Source organism: Falco cherrug, chromosome 3 (assembly GCF_023634085.1).
Source record: "Falco cherrug isolate bFalChe1 chromosome 3, bFalChe1.pri, whole genome shotgun sequence".
Classification (NCBI taxonomy): domain Eukaryota; kingdom Metazoa; phylum Chordata; class Aves; order Falconiformes; family Falconidae; genus Falco; species Falco cherrug.
Window position 1 is genome coordinate 109,616,725 of NC_073699.1, and position 26,485 is coordinate 109,643,209.

General features: G+C 51.7%; 1 protein-coding gene across 2 annotated transcripts in view; it reads right to left on the reverse strand.

Moving 5' to 3' along the window:
• Positions 1-1,622: 1,622 nt before the first annotated feature.
• EPHB2 (EPH receptor B2) overlaps positions 1,623-26,485 on the reverse strand; it is a 129,132-nt gene continuing 104,269 nt past the window's right edge. Inside the window, exons 7-16 of one of the 2 annotated variants that reach the window (XM_055705716.1) lie at positions 19,139-19,301; positions 18,375-18,483; positions 18,134-18,198; positions 14,915-15,037; positions 14,269-14,516; positions 13,390-13,605; positions 10,841-10,990; positions 6,731-6,924; positions 5,888-6,043; positions 1,623-2,921 (exon numbers count right to left, since the gene is read on the reverse strand). In XM_055705716.1, the coding sequence (XP_055561691.1) occupies positions 2,813-2,921; positions 5,888-6,043; positions 6,731-6,924; positions 10,841-10,990; positions 13,390-13,605; positions 14,269-14,516; positions 14,915-15,037; positions 18,134-18,198; positions 18,375-18,483; positions 19,139-19,301 (1,533 nt within the window). In that variant the 3' untranslated portion in view covers positions 1,623-2,812. Of the gene's footprint in view, positions 2,922-5,887; positions 6,044-6,730; positions 6,925-10,840; positions 10,991-13,389; positions 13,606-14,268; positions 14,517-14,914; positions 15,038-18,133; positions 18,202-18,374; positions 18,484-19,138; positions 19,302-26,485 lie in introns of both variants that reach the window. The other variant, XM_055705715.1, reaches the window with a different exon arrangement.

Here is a 26,485-nt window from a genome sequence, read left to right on the forward strand (position 1 = left end):
TGCTGCCATCGATTTTTGCATGCTGTTCTTTCAAAGCTGAGCCCATTTCCTGATCAGGAGCAGTGCTTTTAAAGTGCAAAGGCATGAAAAGCATCCCTTCACTAGAAACAGAGGCTAAAGCAGGCTGGATATAGGACAGATGGACGATGATGTCCAGGCACCACCTGCATACAATATGCCTCGGTCTCCTCACCTACGTCTCTACACCCTTCCTCACTTGACATCATATTCTGCCATTTGAAAGAGATGCAGGGCAACGGCACTGCTGTCGGAGGGGATGCGCTGTGGACGCCGAGCACAGAACACGTCCCCGTGGTCCCAGCACACACCTGCTACGTGACTACGGATGCACTTTCAGATGCAAGGACAAGGCAATGCTGTAAACAAACGAAAATACAATACCACACTAGAGATTTCAGATGAATAGGGGCGGGAGGGAAAATTCCTCTGGGTAAGGCCCCTGCTGCTTAAGCTGTGCACCGAACACTGGGACGATGCGAGAGCAAAGTAACTCTCGCTTGGAGGGAACGGTCTGCTGCTTTCATTGTCGGGTCTGGAAGTGGCAAATGCTAAGTATTTTATAAATGGCCTCATATTTTACAAGCAGTCTAGGGAGATGGTGTCTGGCCACAGAGGTCTAGACAGCTTGGGAGCTTCATCCACAGCAGACACGCCTCCTCTTGGATTCAGCTTCTGGAAAATACAGCAAACCAGCTCCCCATGAACATGCCTTCCACACCTCGTGCTGCTGCAAATTAGTGGAGAACCCTATGAACGACATGGCAATGGCAGCCAAGGGCTGGTAAATGCCGGTTCTGCTGGCCAGAGCCACGCACGTGGAAATATGCCACGGGTGGCCCGAGGACGGTGGGCAGTGGTAGGCATGTTTCAAAGGATGCCAGATGGTGCTGAACAGGGAGAACAAGCCCGATCCTCATTCATACCCCGCTGTGCTTGCTTGGTGGTATTTACATGTACCAAAGACCTGGTCAGTAACTAAGGTATTTATTTCAGTTATTTATAAATCCATCGATTGACCATTCAGCTCCAACCACAGCATTTTGCCTCTGGAGACCTGAGCGATCAGCGGTTTTGCCTTTGCCATCTCAGGCTCTCCTTGAGGCGACCGGCTGAGGCTGAAGCTGCCTCAGAGCCCCCAGTGCATCGTCTAACGAAGGCACCGGGTCCCCGAAGGGCACAGAGCACATCCACAGAGTTGAGTTACTACAGTGAACCACCCACAACCTGGCAGCGAGCACAAGTCAGACTCAAGCAACCACATGCCGCAAGCTCCTCTTAAGGGGACCAGGCTTACCCTGCCTTCCTATGGTCCATGCACCAACCATGCACCTTTCTCAGCAGTCAGACACATCCAAAGGACTCTGACAGCCAGCTGCAGGGCCACCATCCCCTCCCACCATCCAGCTGCCCTCCCCATCTCTCCCTTCCCCCCCTGCAAACCGCCACCCCCCACTTCCAAACCCTCGGTGGTGCTGCTCACCCCTGCACCAGCCACCCTGAATCGAGAAGGTGGTCATTTCATCTTGGTCATTTCACATTTTGAAACACATCTGTCGGGTGATGACCAATTGCAAAATAAGAAACAAGCAAATGGGAGGAAATGTGCACATAAAAAAATTTTTTCTCCCAGCATATTGTCAATAAGCTGCAATTTTATCCTTCCACAGGGAAGGGATTTAAGTTCTTGAATGATATGATGCTTGGCGATGTCATTTCTTTTTTTCATTAAAAAAAACCAAACCAACCCAACCAAAAATTTCCAACCCCAAACTCACAAACTGGTGTTAACAAAACAAGGTAAAAGGACAAATCTCCCCAACAATGACAACTGAAAAATAAAGGTACATGTCAGCATTTGTAATAAAAACTACTACATACTGTACTTGGGAAGTCTTCTGGGAAAAGATCATTGGCATCTAGTGAGGACATCACTAAAAGTCTTGTGCATGTGATATGTATGAGACAATGATGCCACTGGAGGGTGGATGGACAGACCCTTAGGAAACTGTCACTCACAAAACTGTTCCATGACAAGAGAAAATAAGAGATGTAAAAAGGATTGGTTTTCCCCATCCCCACCCACCCCCCCAAGCGTTACAGATTCCTTCTCATTTGTCGGAAACAGCCTCTTCTAGTCTCAGTTTATTTGTGGTTTTTTTTTTTAAAAAAAAAAGTCTTCAGCTTTTGAAGAAGTCCATCAATTTCTGAGATGCACTTGGTTCCACAGCACCAAAGAGCTTCAGCTCTCTCTCCCCTTTCATTTCCTAACAGTGGCTGTTGGGAAGGACTGCTGGCTGCAGGCCATTCCCAGAGCTGCCATCCCACGTGAGAAAGAGAAGTGCTTCTCGTGACCTTTCGTTGCATTCATCTTCTTGAAAAAGTCTCATTGCTCCAGAGGTGCCTGCGCCCAGCTGCAGCAGCCTTGTGCAAGAGGAAACAGATGAAGCTGCTCTTCTCTTCCTTTGGAGACTCCCATTGGTCTTGGAGCCCTTTTCAAGAATGCAATTGCTTTATTATTATTTAAAAATATTTCATAGGTTTTTTGTTTTTGTGTTTGTTTTTGTTTTTTTTTTCAAAATAGTTGTCTTTTTTTTGTTCCCTTTTTCCATTGCTTAAATTCTAGAAGCTCTTGGTGACTTCTTGTTGCTGATGACAGGGCGTTTCTTCCTGTTGCCATGATCCTCAGAGCAGCTGTCTGTCTCTGGTCCACGCAGAACACTCAAGAACTGGAGCTTGAACATACAGGGGCAAAGGGGAGCAGGGCCTCGAGGAAGAGGAGGACACGTAGCTATCAAACCTCCACAGACTGAATTTGGTTCATCTGTGCTCTCATCACCTGGATACTGTTCAGAATTTTCTTCTGGTGTCCTGCTAAAGTGACCCCAACTCGCAGAATGTCCCTTTGGGAGGAAAAGAAACAACACATAAGCATCAAAAGACATTTTTCTCACAGCAGAACAAGATCACAGGTAAGCGTGTGGTGTACCAGGAGCTGAAGTTTCTGCAGATTTATTCTGCAGCAAATGCCTGCAAACCTGGTGAAACCTCTACTCCTCCTCTTTGACTCTTCCCAGCTCATCCTCCTCATCTTTGCACTTGCTGCCTACCACAGCACCCCCAGAGCACCTGAACCCCAACAGAGAGCGTGAAACCAACCACCACAGGCTCTGCTCACTGCTTGTGGGTGAGTTAGCCTTAGGTATTCTACCCTTGTACCATTTTCATTCTCTCTTGGCACGTTTGGATCCTCTCTCTTATTTCGTGACACAGTAACCCATTTTTTCCGTCCCTGGAGACGTACGAACGGGATGTGCTATACCCTCACCAGTGTGCACCTCGCTCCCCCTATGCAGATGTTGGCTGTCCTTGCTACTTTTCCTTTGATCTGATGAGGCCACGAAGTGATTAACTTTTGCTCTTTATCCTCTTTGCAAGGATATGTATGAGGGCGATGTAATTTTTGCACTGCTTCTATTTTTTTATAGCTAGTAGGCATCTGGGAAAAACAAAGGTCATGCCAAGAGCATGAGGGTGACCCTGCGCTGGTCCTATCTGTGATCACTCCAGCTGAGTTTGCTACTCATCTCGCTCTTGGATAAATCTCAGTCATGAATTCTCCTGGTCAGGGAACGGATGGCATTCATGGGACACGACCCATACCTCCCTCTAAGGATTTTCAGTTGCCTTTTCTCCTTCCTAGAGGGTTAGGAACAGACTTACGAGGAAGTGTGGCAAAAACCTTTTCTTTTTAGAGTGGAAGTCACTGGGCAAAGAAGGGCAAATAGGAGCTCCATGGAAAGGTGGAAAAAGTCATCTAGCACGAGTGGCACATGAGCCTGTATGTTTGCTTCAGAGTTTGCTTTAGACCTTGCTTCTTTGGTCAAACAACAGGAGTATGAAGAAGGAAAGCTGGGCACGGGGCTATGCCACAGATGTACGCATTCTGCTTGGTGGTAGCCAACTGGAGACCACCACTGGGGTCTCCCATGCCCTGGGAGACTGGTGTGAGGGTGAACGTCCCAGACACACCTCTGCTGCTGCTCAGCCAAACTGGAACCCTGCTAGCACAGCACGCGGCTGGCAACCAGGACAGCATCCTTCACAGGGACAGCTCTTCTTCCAAAGGGTTTCCATTCCCTCCTCCGCCGCAGCCAAACGTGCTGAGCTAGGGAATTTTCCTCCTTGGATGAGTTTGGCACTTTGACTTTGGCTTTTGTTCCGATTGGAAATAAAGCCCGAAGTCTTCACCGATGTCTGTAACCCAGAGTAAGGCAGTGGCCGTGCACAGCCCAGTGCTTCCCAAGCTTTCTGCCCTGCACACAGACCATTTGGTGGGCCAGGTGGTCCAGCCTGCAGACACACCAGTGAGAGACCTTTCCAGAAGGTCAGTGTTGAAACCATGTGGATTTGATGAACTGAATCAGTTTTCAGCAAACATTTACATTTTGCTGGCTAGCCAAATTTGAAGAAAACAGCAACTCCACTTACATGACCATCTACTTCTACAGAGACTACTGACCATTAGAACGTGGTTTCAAGATGTTCATGTTTTCATGTTGCAGCATGACTTCCCAAGGAAAAGGACTTGAGTGTCCTTTTCTCCATTATTATGGCCAGCCAAGCATGGAGGAATGTGGGAGGGAGGTTGGCCAAAACTGGTGGAGACATGAGCTGAGGATACCCTTGTGTCTGATGAAGGCACCTGGCAAGGACTTGGAAGACATTGTGAGGGCTGGGCTAAGGAACTGGGAGAGGTGGCACTTAAGGGACACTGAGCATGTCCATGAAAAAACAGATTTCACTAGCTGGACCACCTGCAGGGGTTGGGTTGTGGTGCGGGTGTGATGTCCCAATTTGGTCCAAGTTCTTCCTTGCTAACCTTCAGAATTTATGAACCCTCTTCTGTTGTATGAACACAGCCTTTAGTGTGCCAAAATCATCCCCAGGGCCCTGGGGTTCTAAAACAGATGTACTGAAATAACCAGAATTGCCAGCTGAATTTCAGCAAAATGGAAGCAAATAAGAACAAAAAAAGCCAAAAAAAAATTAAAAAATGTAGTTGGGCTGTTGCGTGAACAGGTTCTGTTTCATCGGTACACTGAAACTCTGGAATTAGGCACCAAATAGAAAAAAACCTTCCTGGTTACCAGGCAGAGAGCACCACAGCACTTACAGATGGCTTTAATGCTTGCCACTTTCTTAGGCAGGGTTTCTAAAACTAACTGCAACCAACCACAAATCTTTCACCAGAGGCATCAAAGCTCCAGCTAGCCCCAAGGGATTTCAAAAACCACCACAAATGGATTTCAGCTGCCTGCTTTCTCTGCAGAGCTTGCTAAAACTCTGCCACCGAGGGATGTTTTTAGTGGATGCAAGGCAATTCAGAACAAACTTGAAACCATCTGGACTTTCAGAGGCCTTTCTTAGGCAGAAATTTGTTTGCAGTGTGCTTGTCTCCATCACCAATACACCATACGTCCAAGAGGAACGTGGAGCCTGAAAGTGCTCTTGAGTGGCTGGAGAACTGTCTGATGCCAGCCTGAAATCTCCATTTGTTCCATGTTGGGGTTTCAGAGACCCTGGTGGGGGTCTTGGTTCTCACAGCATGTTCTCACACACATGCAGTGTGATGGTGTGGAAATGAATTCTGCAGATCCAGAGCGACAGACAGTCTGGAGACAAGACAGAGCCTGCAGAACAGAGCAGTTCTGCAGAAACAGCACAGACTACAAGTGGGTCCACAAAGCAACAAACTCTATAAAAAGCAACATCATCTGAAAATAAGATCTAGTTCAATAGCAACTAATTGTTGTTGAACTACTGAGACTTTTCCTTGTGCTTTGGGACTAGAAGCCTGGGCACTTACTCTACAGTCATCTGAGATACTACGTCAAAGGTGGTGAAGCCAGCACTGGCAAAGCTCTCCTTGTACTGGCTCATCTTGATGGCATCCAGCCATTCATCCACAGTGTTGAAGCTGGTATAATCTGGGATTGTGCGGTCGAGGAGGGGGAGGTTCATCCTGAAACACAGAAAGGGGAAATGAGCAGAGCAAACAGCAGCAAGCACGTGTATTTCTGCACCCTCCATCAGCCAGAGGGACCTGGACCAGCATCATTCACAGTGCCTGCACCGCACCGCGTTAAGAAGTGCCCCCCAGAAAGCACTCTGTTCGACTGAGGAAGGATTATGTATAGAGCATCACAGAAGTCTTTCTGGATCGGTTTGTAGGAGCCATCAAAGGCGATGGGACACAGCTCTCAAATCCTGGCTGCATAAGGGGAGAAAATGCATTCTCATCATGGGACCAGTGCTTCCCCCAAGCTGGTGTGTTCCCACCCCGTCCAGGAAACATCGTACTGCCTGATAAGGCTTCATCTGCCTCCACTGCCTGCCAGATTGGGCTACCAAAGCAACACGCCCACCCAGCAATCATGTGCACGTGAAACCACGATGCTCCTCTAACTGCACAGAGTACACTGTCCAGCTCAGTGAGCCGTCTGGATTCACCAGATCTAACCTGCCCAAGGACAGGGACAGGGTGACCTTGACATCCCGTAATGCCTTTCCTATAAAGGACCAAACAACACAGGCCAAACTGCCTCTCTAGCTAGCCTAGAGAGATGCCAGGATGGTGCCCAGCAGGACACGAAGGACAGCCGATCTGCAAACAGAAGCGAAAGGACAAGAGGAAGACAGAGATACATACCCAGAGGAGAGAGGTGCCATGGCTTTCAGGCTGTTAGGATTTCGGATCATTTTATCTAAGGTGTTGACAATTTGCCCAAATTTGGGTCTATGGTTTCGGTCCTTCTGCCAACAGTCAAGCATGAGCTGGTGCAGGGCATTTGGACAATCCATAGGGGGTGGCAGCCGATAGTCCTGTTCAATAGCATTTATCACCTGCAAGAGGAGTCAAAGAGATCAATACAGTTGCAATAAAACCTATTGAATCCGTAACGTTCCTTTCCTTGGATCCTGAGGGTGGGCGGGCCAGCCATTCTGCACTGGGGCTGCTCTGCCTACCCTTAGTGCTGCCCACCACCTCGGCCACCACCACACGCTCCTCTTGAACTCCCAACCCTCTGCCTGTCACCTTGTCCTGTGATGAGCCATGCCCATCCGTCTCCTGACCTAGGGAAAGAGAGCACGTGTGAGCCTGCAGCTCCAGGCACCAGAAAGGTGACTCAGAGATAAGGGTTCATGTTTTCAGACAGGGACACAGCACAACAACACAGCTTACTGGGAGGAGAACATCCTCATCTGGTGAAGGATCTGCTTGTGATTTCCAGCCCGGGGAAGTTGCCCTCGTGTTTTCCTTCCTCCAGTTCTACTCCTGCCAACCACCCAGCCCTTCCAGGAGCCAGAGCTGTGCCACAGGACAGGGCTGGGTGTGCTGAGCCAGCAGTAAGGGCTGCATCTCCCCATGATCTTCTACATATGCAGACCAAAGGACACAGCAGTGGGGACCAAGACCTTGGTCAGCAGAGCCCGGCACAGGAGAGCTTTGCTACGGCATGTGGAGCAGGGTTGAAGCTCACCTTGCCTAAGCCATGCTGCAGCTCTGTGGGCCCACACAAGATGGCTTTGGCTGCTGCCCATTTGGACTTAGGGCACGACACAACCTGGGACAACGTCTGGTCTTGCAACATTCAGTGGAAACAGCACGTGCACCAGGGCTAGAGGGTCTTCTTCAAGGGGAACCCCATTTCCCTGTCACTCTGCACATGGAGCCCTCCATCCCCATCTGGGTGATCAAGGAGGACGAAGCTGCACAGCTTCGTCCAGGGGCATATGTTTCTCTGACAGAGGTATGGGACAGGCAGTCTTCTCCTACCTTCTTGGCCTTGTACGTCCTACGGTCATACACATAGCAAGGGCACTGAAAGGCGAGCAGAAGGAGCCTTGGATACTACAAACAGGCTTGTGCATGGCCACAAAACCCAGAAGCGAGTATAAAAACCAGAACTGAGGGATACTGCAGGAACTGAAAACCAGGGTGGCATTTGGAAATGACCAACTCTCCAGAGAGATGATGAAGAAGGGGAGGAAGATTGACAGAACCTCCCTCAGGGATCCAGAGGAAGGACCTCGATGTCCCTGGCTCTTCTCCATGTGATCCATGTGATAATCCACGTGATCAAGTCTACCATAGCTTTGGCCAGCCACGTCTTGCGTACTTCCAATGACAGAAACGTGTCTGCTGGGCTACCCCAGGGCTGCGCCACTCTCCTGGGGAAGGAGTAGCGATCCCCACACAGCGGCGTGATGTTGAGCAGGAAGGCTACATGGTGAAAATTGAGGACACTGCAGCTGGGACTGGGAAAGCAGCAGGGAAGGGTTGGTAGAGAGAAGGCACTGGAGGTGCTGTGGCAGCAGAAGGCTGCTGCTGCAAGGAAGGGTAGGGACAGATCCCTGCCAAGCAATCCAGGGCATGAGGTGGGGCATCTGGCAGGGCTGAAGACAGACTGTGGCTTCAGGCGGAGAATGGATTTGGAGGGTGCTCCAGACACCGATGTGCATGGCCAAGGTGCTGGAGATGCTGACCTGAGACAGATGGGGGCTCGCACCGCTGATGTCAAAACGTGCCAGAGGGAAGTTCTCCCTCCCTTCTGCCCCCCCTGGCTGGATATGACGGTGCCCCACTGGGCTTGTGAAGGTCCGACCTGAAGCATTGTCGGTGTGCTTTGTGCAGCTCTTGGCTCCTGTTCAGGGATTCCCCCAAGAGGTGCAAGCTGTCCCCTCTCCCAGCGCTCTGGATGGCAGATGTATCCGAGGCAGAGGGGAGGGGAAGCATGGCGGGGAGCAGGGCTGGGGAGGGTCATCACTCAAGCATCAAACACTCGCCTCCGGCATGGACCAAACGGTTTCCCAACAAGCCACCCGCCTCGCTGCCATCAGACACATCCCTTGAGGGGGCACATGCTGCGCCCCCCGCCTCCTCTCCCGCCCCAGCCTCCCCAGGCGCTCACACCCCGGGGTCAGGAGGCTAATCTGCAGGGAATATCAGCCACGCGCTCACCCGCAGGGAGGACCAGCTGCAGTTAAGTGGCGACAGCTTCAGGGGCACCATGGCCTGCAGCAGCAGAAGGGGAAGAAGAGGCTGGGGACAGGCGCCACGCAGCAGGCTGTGCCAAGGAGACGGGCATGGGCTCTGCCATCCCCACCGGCTGAAGCAGTGCTGCTGCAGAGCAGGGGTCGCAGCAAGAGGAACCATTGAGAGAAGGAAGCCAGGGGGAGGAGGAGAAGGGAGAGGGATGGCAGAGCGCTACGCGTGCAGAGGGATGCTGAGGCAGGGAGAAGGGCGGTGACACCTGGCTGCAGGAAATCCTTGAAACTGTGGGCGATAAAAGCCTTAACAGGAGGGGAATTGTCCTTTCTGAGAACGGCATACCCCTAACTCCTTCCCCTTTGGCTCAAAGATTTGATGCAAAGATTTTTCTGGTATGCCAGGGCCTGAGGCAAGGCTGTGAACAGCCGAAGGTGCAAAGATATCATCTATCCATTCCAGGTGTGAGGAACTACCTTGAGTAACTCTCCCACCAAGCACGAGTGAGGAAATTGTCCCACTCTGAAGAAACCTGACGTGGTTTCTTCAGATGGGGTTATACTGACTTGAAAACAGTTGTCTGACTTGCCATCGGGGTGGGCGGAGTGGTACAAGTCAGGTGGGAGCTGGCGCTCACTCTCTCCCTGTGAGGCAGGGGTTTTTCAGGAGACCACAGGATGATGGAGATGGAGGTGACAGTCTGAAGGCTTCCAGCGGACTGCCCAGAGGCAGCTCTGAAACAAGCTGGAAGCCAGGCAGATGCTGTAGCATGCAGGTTTGCAAGAGTCAGGCTTGCAGCAGGGGGGAAGACAAGCCTTCTGCAAACCAAGGGACCTCCCGGGAAATCCTGAGGGTTCACAAGGTGGAGACCGCATGAAGAAGGGCAGCTCTTCAGAGAGACAACGTCACAAGAGACCTACGACCCTCACAGCAAAGGGGTCTTCTGGACACCCGTAGCATGCTGCACAGCACTCATTGCTGCTGGATGGGTGGGCTTTGACCACCCAGGTATCAGGAGGTAGAGGGAGCATGGCATTGCTGTGGTGGAGTGGACTGCAGCCACGGGTCCCCCTTGCACGGGGGCAAGGGCTCACGGAAACTTGCCTGGGTCCCAGGGAGCAAGGAGTGCACATAACAGTTCCACCTGAATTAGAGAAGAGTCATCAAGTATTTAAAATTAAGCATGTCCTGAAATACTTTGTGGGTTTGGATTCTAGCTGCGTACAAGATGCTTGACTTCTTACACATCACAGGGCAAGCTTGCCAGGGCAGGTTTAACGACTATCTAGTGGCGGATGTCCTTGACCATGACAGGGGGGTTGGACTCGGTGATCTTTAAAGGTTCCCTCAAACTCAAACCATTTTACGACTCGATGTGTCTAGAACAGACTTCCACCAAATGCCTGTGGTCTCCTGCAGATGAAGATCTGCTTGCTGCTCCAGGAGCTCTCAGGTCCGTGGCAGCATTTTATTTTCCACGTGCCTGCTCCCTTTGCTCCTGGACATGCCTACCACCCTCAAGATGCTCACGTTAACCCTGTCCTACCCGCAGTGGGTGCTGTACAGTCCCAAACTTCTGCCACAACTGCACAATGGGACCAAAAGCCAAAGTTATCCCCATTACTTCTTCCAAAGGTGTTGACCTTGGACACATCTCCCATGACAGGGAAGCTCTGGACATGCCACAGGCTGGGTCTAGCTGTAGCCATGCTTTGGCTTTGCAATGCTCCCAGTTTCAGTGTTTCTTCTCCTTGTTTCTTAACAACTCACATCTTGATTGGTCATGTCCCAGTAAGGCCGCTCGCCATACGACATCACCTCCCACATGACTATTCCGTAGCTCCACACATCGCTGGCCGATGTGAATTTTCGGTACTGAATTGCCTCAGGTGCTGTCCACCGTATCGGGATCTTCCCACCCTGCAGGAAAAAACAGAGAGGCCAGTAAGAGGAAAAGAAAGAATGACTGAAACCAGTGACGGAGCAGGGGGGGCAGGCTGCCCAGGGAGGCTGTGGGGTCTCCTTCTCTGGAGACATCCAAACGCGCCTGGATGGATCCTGTGCAGCCTGCTCGGGGGGAACCTGCTCCAGCAGGGGCTGGACACGGTGATCCCATGATCCCAGAGGTGCCTTCCAGCCCCACCGTGCCGAGATTCTGTGATCTTCTTTAGTATGGCATGCATGGACACTGGTGAGAAATGGGATGGACTGGGTGGGCGCTGGGGTCTCCATCATCCTGCTGGGCAAGAGCAGCTCTGGAGAAATCAGAATGACTTTCTACCCCCGTAGAGGAGTTCTGCACCGAAGGGGACAGGAATGGTGCACCCAGCACGGGGCCACCGGGACTGCCACACTCTGCTTAAGCCCTTGCAGCCTCCTGATTTTCCACCAGGCTCTTTGGACTCGAAGCATTCACAACTCAGGGGACCTTCTGAAGGGAAAATCTTCCCCTGTGCTGAAAAATAAGCAAAAGTGCCTGCATTTTGTGGCTGTGAGAAGATTACGGAACATTATACTTTGTCAATGAATAATTACCGTGTCTTATTAAGGGTCTCCTAGGACTTATTAGGACTCAGGCCCTACACATGCTAGAATAATGAAAACAAGATAATGTTCCTTAATCTTCTCACAGCCACAAACCTCAGACAAAATATTTTGTTTTCCACAGGAGGGGGAGACCAAGTACTCCACACCAAACATGACAGCCTCTCCATCAGGCATACTCTTAACAGAGCTCCTGACAAGCAATGGATTGAAAAAGTGGATAAAAAAGAAGTCCTGAAGTAGAAATTACAGACTGGGTATGTTTGGAGGACCCTTGTGGGAACTCACTTCTGCCAGACCTTCCACCTCTCTGGTGATCTGAGCCAGAGCTTCATCACCCTGTTGGAGAAGGAGATTTTCCTTCGGTCCAGCATGAACCTCCCAAGCCATATCTTGTGGCTGTTCCCATCCATGAACACAAGGTTTCTGGGGTAATTAGAATAAAAAACACTCCTGCATCTTGGGACATTTGAGGATGGTGCATTTTGAAGAGGAAGACATCATTACTCCAGGTACTTTGTTATAGTGGGTGCACATATTCTATCATTATAGATTATATGTGTCCTGCTACAGTGCCCACAGTTTAAGAAGAATAAATGAGAGATGAAAGAGAGAAAAGCTACAGGCACAGTAACAGGAATAGAAAACAGCAGCAAACACTAGAAGCTCCCATGTATTTAGCTTAACAAAGGGAGAGTTAATTGCATGTAAGTATCATGTCATGAAAAATGAATGTTGCTAGTGTTTCTAAAAGCTATAGGATGACTATATAAGACTGAAAGGTTGATGTTTGAAGCTACACAAGTTCAGATGAGAATGAAAGTGCACATTTTTAGGTGTTTGTTAGGTAATTCACTAAGAGCTATGCCAGACATCTCTTCACTGGCAGCTTGGAAAGATCTGGGAGAGATGGTTTCCTACAGCTCATGCCCCAGCTCTATCAACACTTATTTCCAAGATGTCCTGTCACAGCCATTGTATGCAGGCATCGATCCTCTAGCATCACTGCAGAGGGTTTCTGTATGCCTTTGCGAACAGTGGTATTTACGAGAAGTCCTGGCTGCAATCTCACTGAACAAGAACAACAACAAAATCTTCAAATTATCCTTTGGTCCTGGCGCACGTTCTGTAGCCTGAGCCAGGCCCCGAGTCCTCGGTGGGACTTGTGTCACTGGCACCATGGGGATCCTGTCAAGCTGTTCTGTGATCAGGAAAACATTTCTGGGAATGTTTCTCTAATTCCGACAGACTATCTAGATCAGTATCTGGAACTGCAGGGTTTCACCCAGCACGCATCCACTCTTCACTCCATCGTCGCTGGGGCTGAGCCTGTGACGTGACATGAAAAAGGATCACAGCCTCCCAGACAGCAGGGCAGATTGGACAGGGATGGTGAAAAAATGAAACCCCAGACCTGCTGCCCTGGCAACGAATCTGCAAGGGCAGCATCTCAGAGGACCCCCAGCTGGTCCATGCTGGGGGGGTATAATGCAGCATTCCAACTAAAGGCTTTATCAGGGACATGTATGTGTTTGCAGACGTGGTTGGAAGAAGGTTCGGTTATCCACAGGGATGTCCATAGGGTCCATCAACAGCCACTGGCCCACTGGACAGGACCTTGCAAAAAAAATCTCCCTTGGTTCATTTAATTGGTCTTTCCCATCCAGCAGCACCTCATTTCCATCGTTAGCACCCTGAAAAAGTGTTCCCCATTTCCAGGGGGGATCTCTGATCCTTCACCACCCATCCCTCCCCCTCTGGATGAGCAGCTTTACCAGTGCACTGGTGTAGGTGGGATCAGAGGTGTCGTCCTCCAGAAAACGGGAGAGGCCGAAGTCAGACACTTTGCAGACCAGGTTGCTGTTCACCAGGATGTTGCGGGCAGCCAGGTCCCGGTGCACGTAGTTCATATCGGCCAGATACTTCATGCCTGCCGCGATGCCCCGCAACATGCCCACCAGCTGGATCACCGTGAACTGCCCGTCATTTTGCTGAGGGGAAGAGAAGGGAAAGAGTCCACATGAGAGGAGCAAATTCACGGCCCGCCATGGTCAGGCAAAGGGCTAGTAGACTCCTTTGACATCGTGTGCCAAGACACAGCCACGCCACAAGTTCCCTCTCAGAGCAAGAGGGTGGGCAGTGGGGAGCTCGCAGGGGCTGGCAGTCACCGTCACACAGCCTGTGGACCTCACCACGATGGCTGCTGTCATCCCAACAATCCCCAACCTGGCACAGGAGGGGTCGGAAGGGGCAATCTATTCCTATTTAAGCAGGTTCTCTCCCTTCAACACAGTGAAGGACCCATTTCAACCTCCGACCTGTAAATATTTAGACAAGAGCAGCTGGAGGTGAAGTCCTGCTGTGGGAAAGCTATGCCAGACTGTCCCTCCACATCCAGAGAGGCAGAGCGGGGACAGGCACACGTGGGGATGCCTACAGGTAGGCACAGCCCAACACACATCACAGCTGACAGCCTTGGTGCCACCTCTGTTCCCAAGACACAGACCTCCAGGACGTGCAGCAGCTGCCCCAGTGGCAGGCGATGCCGGGCAGTGAAGGGCACTGTTACACTGGCATGAGAAGGCAACCTTCCCCTCCAGTCCTTCCCTGGCCCAACACAATCTCCAGAGCTGCATGATCCTGGGATCTCATACCCGCAAGAAGGAGTCCAGTGAGCCATTCTCCATGAACTCCGTAATGATCATGACTGGGGAACTCTTGGTCACCACCCCCTCCAGGTGGATGACGTTGGGGTGGTCGAACTGCCCCATGATGCTGGCTTCGCTCAGGAAGTCCCGTCTCTGCTTCTCCGTGTAACCAGACTTCAGGGTCTTGATGGCCACAAAGATCTCTCTTTTGCCAGGAAGCTTGAGATGCCCACTGCACACCTCACCGAACTCCCCTGTGAACAAAGGGAAACAGGGATAGGGCTCGTCAGTTCTCCCCGTGAGACTCTGCTCCCAGGGGCTCCAGCCATGCCCACCCTGCGCGCCCCCGAGCTGACCACCCCCCATCTGATCTGTGCTCCCTCCCTCTGCACCAAAGACCTCCCTTCAGGTGCACTCATCATCGGTAGGAAGCACTGGACATGGGACTATAAGCAGAGGGGAACTTCAGGTCTCCAGCACTGGATGCACTTGCTCCTCCAGCACTGGACCATCTTGCTCCTCCTAGCCCAATCTGGAGCTGGTGACACTGGTCTTCCCAGTACACGTAAGGCTAGATCTTCACCAGAGCCTGAGACCACAAAGAAGCACAAAGCACTGCCGAGGGCCAGCCAGACATTCACAGTTCACCTACCTGCCCCGATCACCTGCTCGATTTTGACACAAGAGATATCGATTTCTTTCGCAAATTCCCGGACAGCTTCATTGGGATCTTCGTAGGTGAAGGGATCAATATAGATCTTCATCCCTGGAGTCACTGCATAAATGTGAAGGAGAGAGTCAGACAGAGAGATGCAAATGGAATGACCGATGGCTGGCATCAAGGAAAAGAGAAACTTATTTGTGTGAGGGTCTTCTTTACCTCAGCAGGTCGCGTAATCAAGGGCACGAAGCAGACATAGCAAAGCAGTCTGAGAAAGAACATGCAGAGCCATGTTTGCACAGGACTGTTATAGCTGGGTTATAACGAATATTGGCCCACAAGCCATTGCTGGGGCAGTGGAGGGCTACATCGTTAGCCAGGATTGCGAACTGTGACCACAGAGACCCACCCACCCTCTGCCGCGGGATTCAGCTTCAGCAGATCCAGAGGAAAAGCAAGCGAAGCGTTTGCTCTTGGGAGACGGCGCGATGCCACCCCACGCTCACCATGCTGTGACACCGTGAAGGACCGTTTGTTGAGCCCCGCACACCATCCCACCAGAGGCATGGGGAAGTGGAGGAGGGAACCTGGGCTCAGCTCTCAGGAGATGGTCAGGGGATGCCTTGGGATGTAAACTGAGGCACACGCTACGTTGGTTCTCCACACGGAGCTCTGTCAGGGAGGCAGCTCCAGGCACTTGGTATTACTGACACAGCCACCCAGGCAGACTGACTCCTTCACAGGGGCATCTGTGACCTTCCCTGGGACAGTGCAAGCAGGAGAGACTGTTCAGTCTGCCCCCTGTTCTCCTGACAGGTAACCCTGCCTGAGGCTGGGTTCCCTCTTGGCAGCCTCAACACAGGCCAAGAAAACTGTAGGGGACACCGGGGAAATCACAGGAGCCAAGCTGTTCCTGCGAGGAAGACCAGAAGGCACAGCGATACGCTCACGTGAAAGGCAACGGCCATGGGACCTGGTGAGGTTGGACTGCTGCGACAGGCAGTGGGACCTGGTGAGGCTGGACTGCTATGACAGGCCATGGCCATGGGACCTGGTGGGGTTGGACTGCTGCGACAGGCAGTGGGACCTGGTGAGGTTGGACTGCTGTGACAGGCAATGGGACCTGGTGAGGTTGGACTGCTGTGACAGGCCATGGCCATGCGACCTGGTGAGGTTGGACTGCTGTGACAGGCCATGGCCATGGGACCTGGTGAGGTTGGACTGCTGTGACAGGTCATGGGACCTGGTGAGGTTGGATAGCTGTGACAGGCCATGGCCATGGGACCTGGTGAGGCTGGACTGCTGTGACAGGTCATGGCCATGGGACCTGGTGAGGTTGGACTGCTGTGACAGGCAATGGGACCTGGTGAGGTTGGACTGCTGCGACAGGCAATGGGACCTGGTGAGGCTGGACTGCTGTGGAAGGCCATGGGACCTGGTGAGGTTGGACTGCTATGACAGGTCATGGCCATGGGACCTGGTGAGTTTGGACTGCTGCGACAGGCAATGGGACCTGGTGAGGTTGGACAGCCGCAAAAGGCCATGGCCATGGGACCTGGTGAGGTTGGACGGCTGTGAAAGACCATGGCCATGGGACCTGGTGAGGCTGGATAGCTGTGACAGGCCATGGCCATGGGACCTGGTGAGGCTGGACTGATGATGCCACGTCACGTGCTACCTACACCATGGGTCAGCTCTTACCTGCTGCCCATGCAGTTCTCCCCTTTTTATACTCGTTTTTCTGGCCTCTGGCTTGCTCCAGCTTTGGGGGTATTTGGAGAGCAGATCTCACAGCTCACTAAATAAGGAGCCTGACAGACCCAGAGACACAGCTCCCAACTCTACATCTAGGATGCTGGTAGGAGTCGGGGGAGTTGCTGCGATGCTCACCAGCTCCCTACACCTCGGCAAGTTGCTAACCATGAGCTGTAGCCTCTCCACAGCAATCACTGCTGGGGAACCACGCAGGGGCTGTGCCTTGGACTGGCACAGTGACAACGTGGCTACAAAGCACCCGGGGCCCGTGATCACTTCATCTGCATCTGGCGGCATCAAGCCTGTGAAGACACAGCTATTAATGCCAGCCCAGCCTGAAGTTGTCATGTTACGCACCACACCCCAGGAGAAAGCGTGAACGTATGTTTACACACGCGGCACAGACTGACAAACAACTGAGAGCTGCATTTACATAATCTTTCTTGAAGAGTGTCGTTTTTCTGGGTAATTTCTAGCTATGCAGCCAGCACGCTGCTGCTCTGGCACGGAGCTGCTGTTCAGGGCTCTGCCTGTTGGGAAATGCTTCCCAGGGAAATACAGAAGCAACAGTGAGTCCCTGTGCTGAAACACTACGAGGTTTTTCCAGGTCTGTACGGGAACAAGGTTATAAAAAGGATAGAAATCCTGAAGCTGCAAGTATAACAGGGGGTAAGTAACAACGGAGGTTTGAACAAAGCAGGATTACAGCGACAGGTCTCCAGTGAAGGAGGAGAAGGGCATTTCAGAGGGCATGCAGCCCGGGGTTAATGAGGGGAAGGAGGATGCACCAGGGTGAGGCAGGGTGAGCAGCGAGGGTGCGAGCAGGAATGCTGGGTGTGAGGGAGCACCCTGCAGTACACAGGGATGTTGGAACGAGGGTGACTGCAAGACAGGGCATGTCACGTATTGTATTATATACCTAGATAGATAGATAGATAATATCTACCAGGATTGTGGGAGCACTGGGATGGGCTCTAGCAAAGGCATCATGAGGTATGTGAACTCCTGCCGAAGGACAGTGCTCTGCAGGAGGTTGGGAAAGGGATCTCACTGCTGCCCAAAGCTGGGCAAAGCTTACGAGTCAGAGTAGCAAGACAAATGTGGTGGCAGGGGGTGCACTGCAGGAGGTGGTGAGGCTTCGGGGGCCGGGGGGGTGGGTGTTGGACATCACAGGGGTTTGTAGAGCATGCACAGGTGTTCACTGCATCCCACAGTTGGCACCCGACAGCACGCAGGTCTGGAGAGCATGGACTCTACAAGGCAGGGCAGGGATCTAGATGATGGGGGACTGGTGGGGGACCTAGACAGCACGGAGGTTTTCTTGTCTACCCATGCACATGCCTGCCCAGCTAGGTGGCCTGAGCCCTCCCCACACGCCGCAAGGAATGAGTGAACAGGAACACAAACCGAAGAGAGAGCGGACCCCCAGGCCTGGCGGGGGGCCGCGGTACGTACTGTGGCCACTGGTATAGTGCTGCAGCTTGTCAGTGTACTCAGAGTCAGCACGCTCAAAGCCCCGTCTTCTGGAAAGAAAGGGAGTCCTGAGCACTGTCACGGGTCCACTGGGGCCAAGAGATGCACTGCACAGGCATCTGTTTCCCCCTTCACCGCCCTGTGTCCTCCCCTCCTGTATCCCTGCCACCCTCTGCCTCCAGTCACCACCCCCAGCCCCGGGGTGAGCTACACACAGACCTACCTGTTGCACACAATAATGATGACAACTACAGCAATGAGGAACACCAGTCCTGCTGCGGAGGAGCCGATGATGAGTGGCAGTTTCTCCTGGACACTGGTCTGGTACTCGGCTGGCATGCAAGGAAGAGGGCACGAGTTAGTGTGGCACAGGACAGGTCTACATGACCAAGTTCACCAAGGTCAGAGCATGGTCATGAGCGGTGCCCATGTTGGCAGGGCTATGCCAATGAGCTTCCTGGTGTGGTTTTGGTCTGGGGCAGCCAGTGCATGGCTCAGGCTGGCTGTGACATGGGATGTGCCCAGTAGGACGGCTGGATGGAGTTACTGCTTTTGGGTGGGAAGTTTAGTCCCAGGGATGCATGCTGTGCCTTGCTTCTTGGCCTCAGGGCCAAAAAACTTGCTTGGCCTGTTTTATTTAGCAGCACAAATTTAGAAAATAAAGACCCAGGTCTGCATTTGTCATTGACAGCTGTGCACATGAACATCATAAACTTCCTTTCCTCAAAATCCAACCGAGTGGACATGTTCCCATGCCAGAAAAGCTTGGTAGAAACTGACCAAGATTATGTGATTCCCTGCATGGACCACCAAGTGCCCACACCTCTCTCCAGGTCTTCCCAGGTCCAATAAATGCCTGTGCCTTGTCAACATGCCCTTGAAGGGTCTATCAGCAAGGCGACCAGCACTGCTGCCAGTGCATCTCCATCTTGTTCAAGTCTTTCTAGTCCCTGTGTCACCTTTATGCAGAGTCAGCTGAAGACTCACCTTCAGTCATGGTCTGGAAATACATCTTGCCACTATACCGGCCATACCCGGCCACAGTACGTGCCCGCACCTGGAAGACGTAGATGGTGCCAGCTTTGAGGTTTTGCACTGCCACGGTGTTGGTGGGGCTCTTCACTGTCGTTGAATTTAACTCACTGAGATCCTGCCAAGAAAATACAAATCTGTCATCAGAAAAATACATCCTGAATCAGGCACGGCATTTCGAGAAGGAGGAAGCGCAGGAGACCAGGGTACCAAGGGTGGAGAGACCACCATGGGCCTGAACAAACGGGGAGGGAGACACAGAAGCAAGAATATGAGTATGGATATCCCTGGGCTACCCACCACCTCACAGAAAGGCTCTGATGAAGGTTAGCTAGAAAACTCGGGTTGCTTCTCCAAGCCTTGGGCTCCATGGAGATGGGAACTGCTTCCCTCTTCTGTTCCCACTTCCTCTCAGCACTGTCCTCCTTCCTCACCCCTTCCTCCTGTGCCTGACCCAGCCTCAGCACCCTCTCCATTTGCTCTCTCTTGCCTCCCTTTACCTGTGCTGGAGATAAAGCCACCTTGAACACAGGGTTTTGGACCTCAGGAGAAGTAACGCTACCATCTGCCCCCACAGGGCCTGCTTCACCAGGGACCATGGCTAGGTTTTCAAACACGGGAAACCAAAAGCATATTTAAAAGTGACAATAAGACTACTGCCAAATTTTTGTCCTGCCCCTTGTCTGCAGTTTTTCTAGCTGAAGATTCGAGCAATCGTATCATCATGGTCTATAGATGGTACTACACTTGTGTAGGTGATGGACCCATCACTGCCCTGAGGAATTATGCCCTTAGCTGAGCATCCAGAAGCACTAGTGGGTGGGCAGGACCTCCTTGTCCTAGCCACTGCACAGGAGGACAGACAGTCCCTGTCCCTGCCAGGGACATGGAGAAACAGGTCAACAGGGAGGCTGGCATAGGGGACTGAGTGTGGTCAGGGCGAGGTGGCCAGCTGCCTGGCAGCCACGAAGTCCTGAAAGCCAGTGCAAAGCAGCAATACATGCAAACAGCTCCATGATTCTGGAACCCAGAGAAATCTTAGGAAAGCCAAACTGTGAGTACGACCCCTCTAAAAGGAGGCGCAGGCACCGATATCTGAATCAACTATTTGTAGCGACGCTGCAAGCGCTCACCCTTTCTGGTAACGCCTCTGCTGCGGCAGGTCGGGCTGACTTGGCAGGATCACCGGTTAGAAGAGATCAGCAGCTGACAGCTCAGAATCTGAACTGGCCAGTTTACCAGCCAGTCGCTGAGATCTGCTACCTTCAAGTCACTGCAAAGGGCTCAGCAAACCCCAGAACTCCTACCCCACATGAAGTCACCAGCCAGGGGAGAGAACCTCGTAAGAAGCAGGCAGGGACTGCCAGGAAGATGTCAGGCACATCGTCTGTGCCATCCCATTAAGAGGGACTGAGGGTGTGATCAAGGGACTGGCTGTGAAACTCCACTGGGGGTGGGGGGGGGACGACACGGAGGGATTTCTTGTCCCATGCTAACAGGAGGTCAGAGCGAAACTCCCAGTGAGGAGCACAGCATCCGCTCCTGCCCACCGACTTGTTCTGCAGGGGAGCGCTGGAGGACAGAGGGTATCGAAGGGGTGGTCAGGCAGAAGGTCCCAACTCACGATGAACCCAGGTTTCCCCACGCGATGGTGCAAGTCACCCAGGCTGTTGCTCTCTTGGGCTGCTTTGGCTACCTGCAGGCAACAGCGACGCAGGAGTCAACGGAGGGTCCGCACTCGGCTTTGTACACCCTTTGCCTCAGCTGCTGGGGCACAGGATGAGTCCAGAGGTTAGCCTGCCCACCCATAAATGATGCGGTTTGCTTCTGGGGACCGCTGGTCTCCTCTCTTCCACTGTCCACATCGCCAGCCATCTGGTGACTTTGCTTTCATGTTCATTCACTTCCAAGAGCAGCACTGGTGCCTTCACTCAGAGGAGATCCTGCAGAGCCAGAAACTGTGGTTCCAGCAAGGTTACGAGGTCCACAAAGACCAGTCATTCACTACGGTGCTCCAGACAGCAGCCCACACTGAACCAACGTTCTCCTCATGTCCCCGAGACAGCCCGGTGCTTTCCCAATTATTCATCACACCGAAGCAGAATTGCAAGTGCACTGGCATTTGCGAGCTGGATTATATTCATGACCCGGGTTTCTGTAGACTATTTGCCTCACAGCTGCGAAGCAGCTGAAAAACAACATTAACGGAGTTAATTTCTTCTTGTGTTCAGCTTTTGATTGAGCAGTGGGGTGGGGTGGACGGCTGGTAAGAGAGCGGTCTGGCAGGAGTGTGTTTCTCCAAGTGTGCAGTCAAACTTGGAGGCTTGGAAATGCTGATGGCACATGGCTCTGCAGGGTAATGCAGAGCAGCTCTGCAACCCCCTGGGAGACCTCCCCTATTAACAGCCTTCGGGAACAGTCTCCTAAAAAAAATGCAACAACAGTTTTATCCATCTGGACCTGGCGCTGAAGGTGCCTGGGTATTGCTGGGTTGTTTGGGAATTAAGGCTGATGACAAGGAAAAGCTCAAGTGCAGATACACAAACAAGAAAGATCAAGGGAAGAGGAGCACACAGAAAATGGATTGCCTCATCTGTCTGATCAGACCTGAGCACTCCCTTTCCCAGGCAGGCTAGGAGAGAAACAGGTCAGGAAATATTTAGTTTTAGTGCTCAAGGGCTTGGATGAATCCTCCCAGGCCCTCGGATGGCACTAACAACACAGCTGGTTTAAAATAATTTGTCCAACTGTTTGAGGGAACTTCAGACCTGCTCCTGGAGGACTTAATTGAATGCAAGGGGCATGCTTACAGGATGGTGGATAGCCGGGGAAATCGATGTCTGTCTCTGTGAGGAAGGTGTGCTCATGGCTGTGCTCTCCGTTAATCCCAGGCAGCAAGGAAAGAGCATTTACACCTCTCCACCCCCGCCTTATCAAACCTCCTCTTTCCCCTTGGCACCTTGCTCAGCCAGCAGCTCTCCAGGAACCTGTGCAATCCCTTCAAACACTTCTCCCCTTTCACCCCTCTGGGCTTCTCCAGGAGGTCCAGGGCATCCCAGGTGATTTAAAGTCCAAGTCCAAGCTGTTGTTTTTCACAGAGGTTTGTGTTTGTTTTTTTGGTTTGTTTTTTTTTCCTGCTGATTATGGTTTGAGTTTAAAAATCCTAAATCAAAATAACAAGCTTCTTATTTCCTCATAGGTATGATTTGGAGTCCTCATCTGGTTCCCCATCCCGTGAGTCAAATCTAAGCAGAAACCAAAGTCTGATCAACAGAGTTTCTGGAAACACAGATAGTCTGTGAAAAGCCTGAAGGATTTGCAAAAATTGTTTCTAAAAAGTCATGTTTTCTCAGCCAAAAGAAAAAAAAAAAAGCCAAAGAAAAATGTCAACTGACTTAATTTGGCAGACAGCTCCTCTGTGCGTCTGCACAGCGGCAATCTGCTGTGGTTCCTGAAGCAAACAGAGCCACACGTACGAAGCTAGTCCAAGGCTGAGTGCCAAACCATCACACACATCTGAATTTTGCTCCCCATGGGATCAAGTGCATTAGGAGAGCTGCTCAGAGGTGATAACAGGGTCCGTGGCGGATCCATGGGGCCCACAGCTCCCAGACTCTCATGGGGGACACCACTTTGGGGAGATCTCAACAGCGTTTGCCCTCCCAGCACCCCCAGACTCTCATGGGGAACACCACTTTGGGGAGATCTCAATAGCATTTGCTCTCCCAGCATCAAGTGTGTTGTGGTAAGAGTGGCTGGATGCCTCTCACAAGAAAACTGAGCCCCAGACAGAACCAGTGCGGCCCCTGGGCACGACTGGGAGCACAGGGAAACTCTCAGGGCTTCCAGACAAGGTTTCCTCTTCATCTTCTTGATCTCACAGTTTTCCCCAGAGAGAGCCCCCTCCAAGGGTGTGGGCAGCACAGGGCCAAGGGGCACCCCAGCTCTTGCTCCATCCTGGGGACAAGTGGGAAACACGGGGCAGCAGCTTTGGCTGCAGGCTGGGGGGATGCTGGTGTCCAACACTGAAGCTGGAGACCAGAAAAGTCCTCTGAGCCAGCCAGGGAGCCTTCCAGCCACCCTGGCCATGAGCCCTGGTGACACCCAGCCCTGGGAATGCTGGGCTCCTGCCAGAAGCTCCTGGGCACCATGAAGGCTACAAACAGCTCTGCTCCCACTCCCACCTCCACTAGCAGCTGCCACAGGTGCCTCCCCCCCATCCTTCAGCCCTCCAGCCCACCCATGCCCCTTCCCCAGCATCCTTGGAGACATCAAAGGGCTCCCGTGCCTCCTAAAATATTTGCATCGCTGACCAAACCGGGCACAAGGGATGGGCTGAATGTCTTCAAACAATTACCAAATGGCTAACCTAATGCATACCCTAAGCCCAATCACTTTGCATAACAAGGAGAGCTAATTATTCTTTGCAGTGTTTGACACTGCAGTGGGTCTCCAGTTCCCACACTCCAGGATGAGTTTGGCAACATTGGACAAAAACTACTACGCCCTTTCTAAATGAAGACAACACGCACTTTTTTTAATAAGACAAACATTGGCAGGTGCCTCTTGGAGGTTAAAAAAAAATAAATATATACTTTAAGGAGAGGACCACAGAGAGCAGACACCTCATTTGGTGTTTGTGTAACAATCCACACTGATTTGCTCTAACTACATGTGAAAGAAAATCATAATGTTGCCTCTGTAGAGGCATTTTTAATAGCATCTAATAATGGCAATTAATCTGTGAAATGGAAACAAAAATACCCCTTTGTTTCAGGTATTGTGAACAGCTCTTTTCTGTTAACGCTAAAACACTTACCCCAATTTTTTTTTACTTAATTTATGTCTTTACGTAGAAAAGAATCAAGTCAAAATGAGGAGCCAAAACACTTTTTATACAAGATGCATATGCTGCTATTCTTACATTTGACCTGTTTTCATGCTAATAAAATATAATTTTCTACTGGGGAAAAAAAAAAATCCACTGGAAACAACTTAACTAGCTGGAGCGAGATTTTCTGAGCATTCAGAAGCACATGGGACAGTTTGCAATGAAACCTTTTGGAAGGAAAACACCTCTGTAGAGCCTGGCAGCTGAGCGAAAACACACCTGGGATGCGTCTCACACCCCATCCAAATTGCAGTATTGATGGGAAGCAGGGGAAGAGCATGGCATATCCCAAGCTGTGCATTTTGGGACTGTTCCCAGGGATCAAGGAAACAGCTTTCCGTTGCAAAACTCGGCACTGGACTAACGTGAGCCTCAGCTCTGCCAAGCAGCCAGAGGATACAGTGTCATTGCATCACTGAAAACGCAGAAGGCTCTTTACTGACCAAATCCAGCATATAAAGACCTTGGCTCGTGATAACTAGGGATGGATCAGACCTTGAGTGAGCTTATTCCCCTTCTTTTTTAACCTGTTTTCAGATCTTCTGAGGTTTGCTTGCTGTGGGACCAAGCTGTGACCCAGTGAGCCCTTTCTGGGAACGATGTACACGTTGGGTTGGGGGGAGATAAAGACATGCCTTTCTCCTTCAGCCAGAGCACCAGCAAAAAAGTATCCCGAGAGGTTCAAAGGATTCTGCCCCTCTGCTCCGCTCTCGTGAGAACCCCCCTGAACTACTGCATCCAGCTCTGGAGTCCTAGCACCTCAGGGAAGGGAAGACACGGACCTGTTGGAGCGGGTCCAGAGGAGGCCACAGAAATGATCCGAGGGCCAGAGCCCCTCTCCTACGAGGACAGGCTGAGAGCTGGGATTCTTCAGCCTGGAGAAGAGCAGGCTCAGGGAGACCTTATCACTCTTTTCAATACTTAAAGGGGGCTTATAAGAAAGATGGGGACAGACTTCTAGTAGGACCTGTAGCAATAGGACAAGGGGTAATGGTTTTCAACTAAAGGAGAGTAGATTCAGACTAGATATAAGGAAGAAATTCTTAAAGGCAAGGGCGGTGGAACACTGGCACAGGTTGCCTGGAGAGGTGGTGGATGCCCCACCCCTGAGAACACTCACGGCCAGGCTGGACAGGGCTCTGAGTGACCTGCCTGAGTAGAAGATGTCCCTGCTGATGGCAGGGGGTGGACCAGATGGCCTTTAGGGGTCCTACCCAACCCATTCTGTGATTCCATGAAATACCGGGAGAGAACAGCCTCAGCACGAGCACGTGGGGCTGCTTGCGCTGCGCTCCCCGTCAGGGCTGGTACCGCACCATTCCCTGAGCGTGCTGTGGACCACCTGTCCCCATCACCAGGGACGGGCTGTGTCCTACGCTCTGACAACGAACGGGGCAAGCAGACGCTCACCTCCAGGTCGACTGCAAAGAGCAGCCATGAAGAGCAGCTTCCCCTTTAGACAAAAATTCCCATTTTATTTGCAGCCCCCCGCTGAAAACAGAGGGGAGGGGAACAAAAGAAAGAGGGGGAGAGATTATGAGAAAGAAAGAGGAGAATCCTCTGAGCTCCCCGAGATCTTCTCCCTCTATGCTGAGGGCACCCAGGGAAAGGACCCCTCTTTGCTTTCCAGATCTGCCTTGTCCTACTCATCCATCTTGCCACGTATTCTGGGATCATTTCCAAGGGTCAAATAAATGGCTGTGATTTATGCAATATAGGTCAGGACCTATTTAACAGCTTACAAAGAAGCTCCCCCCCTTCCCTGTTCTCCCTCAGGCTCTTGGTGATGAGAAAATAGGTCACAGGCAGGCAGTGGTGGGGGGATTAATAATTTCTTCCGGCAACTGCTGGGAAAAATATTTTCAGTCCCATTTAATCGTAAAGCTTTTTAATTAGTTAGTTTGCAATTTTTAATGTATAGTTTATAAGCTCTTGTGTTAAGGGGGCAGATTTCTGCAAGAAGAAATCTCCTGCTCCCCACCTCCCCCAGGTAGCACGGATGAAGTTCACCAGGCAGCCAGAGCTTGGCAAGTCCTGGTTGACATCAACGTGGTCTTCAGGTTCCTCAGCAGCCACACAATTCCAGCCCCATGGGATGGACACCCTGGCCCAGCCCTGGCCTGCACTCCCTCTGCTTGCCGGGGCAGGGGGGAGGTGGAAGGGGCATGTTCCTCATGTCCCCCGAGTTGTGGGACCCCTCCGTGTCAGCCTCCCCTGACTCCGTGGGGCAGTAGGTACCCTCCATGGGAGTATGGGACAGCTTCTCCCTGGTATACAACACCCGGCTACAGGCTGCTGCACAGAGATGCCCAACTCCTCTTTGGTGTAAAAGCACTGATGGAGAGCATTATATCAAACTTCCAAGACCAGACACTCAGCTGGTGTGGTCCAGCCTGGGATGCTGGATGGGA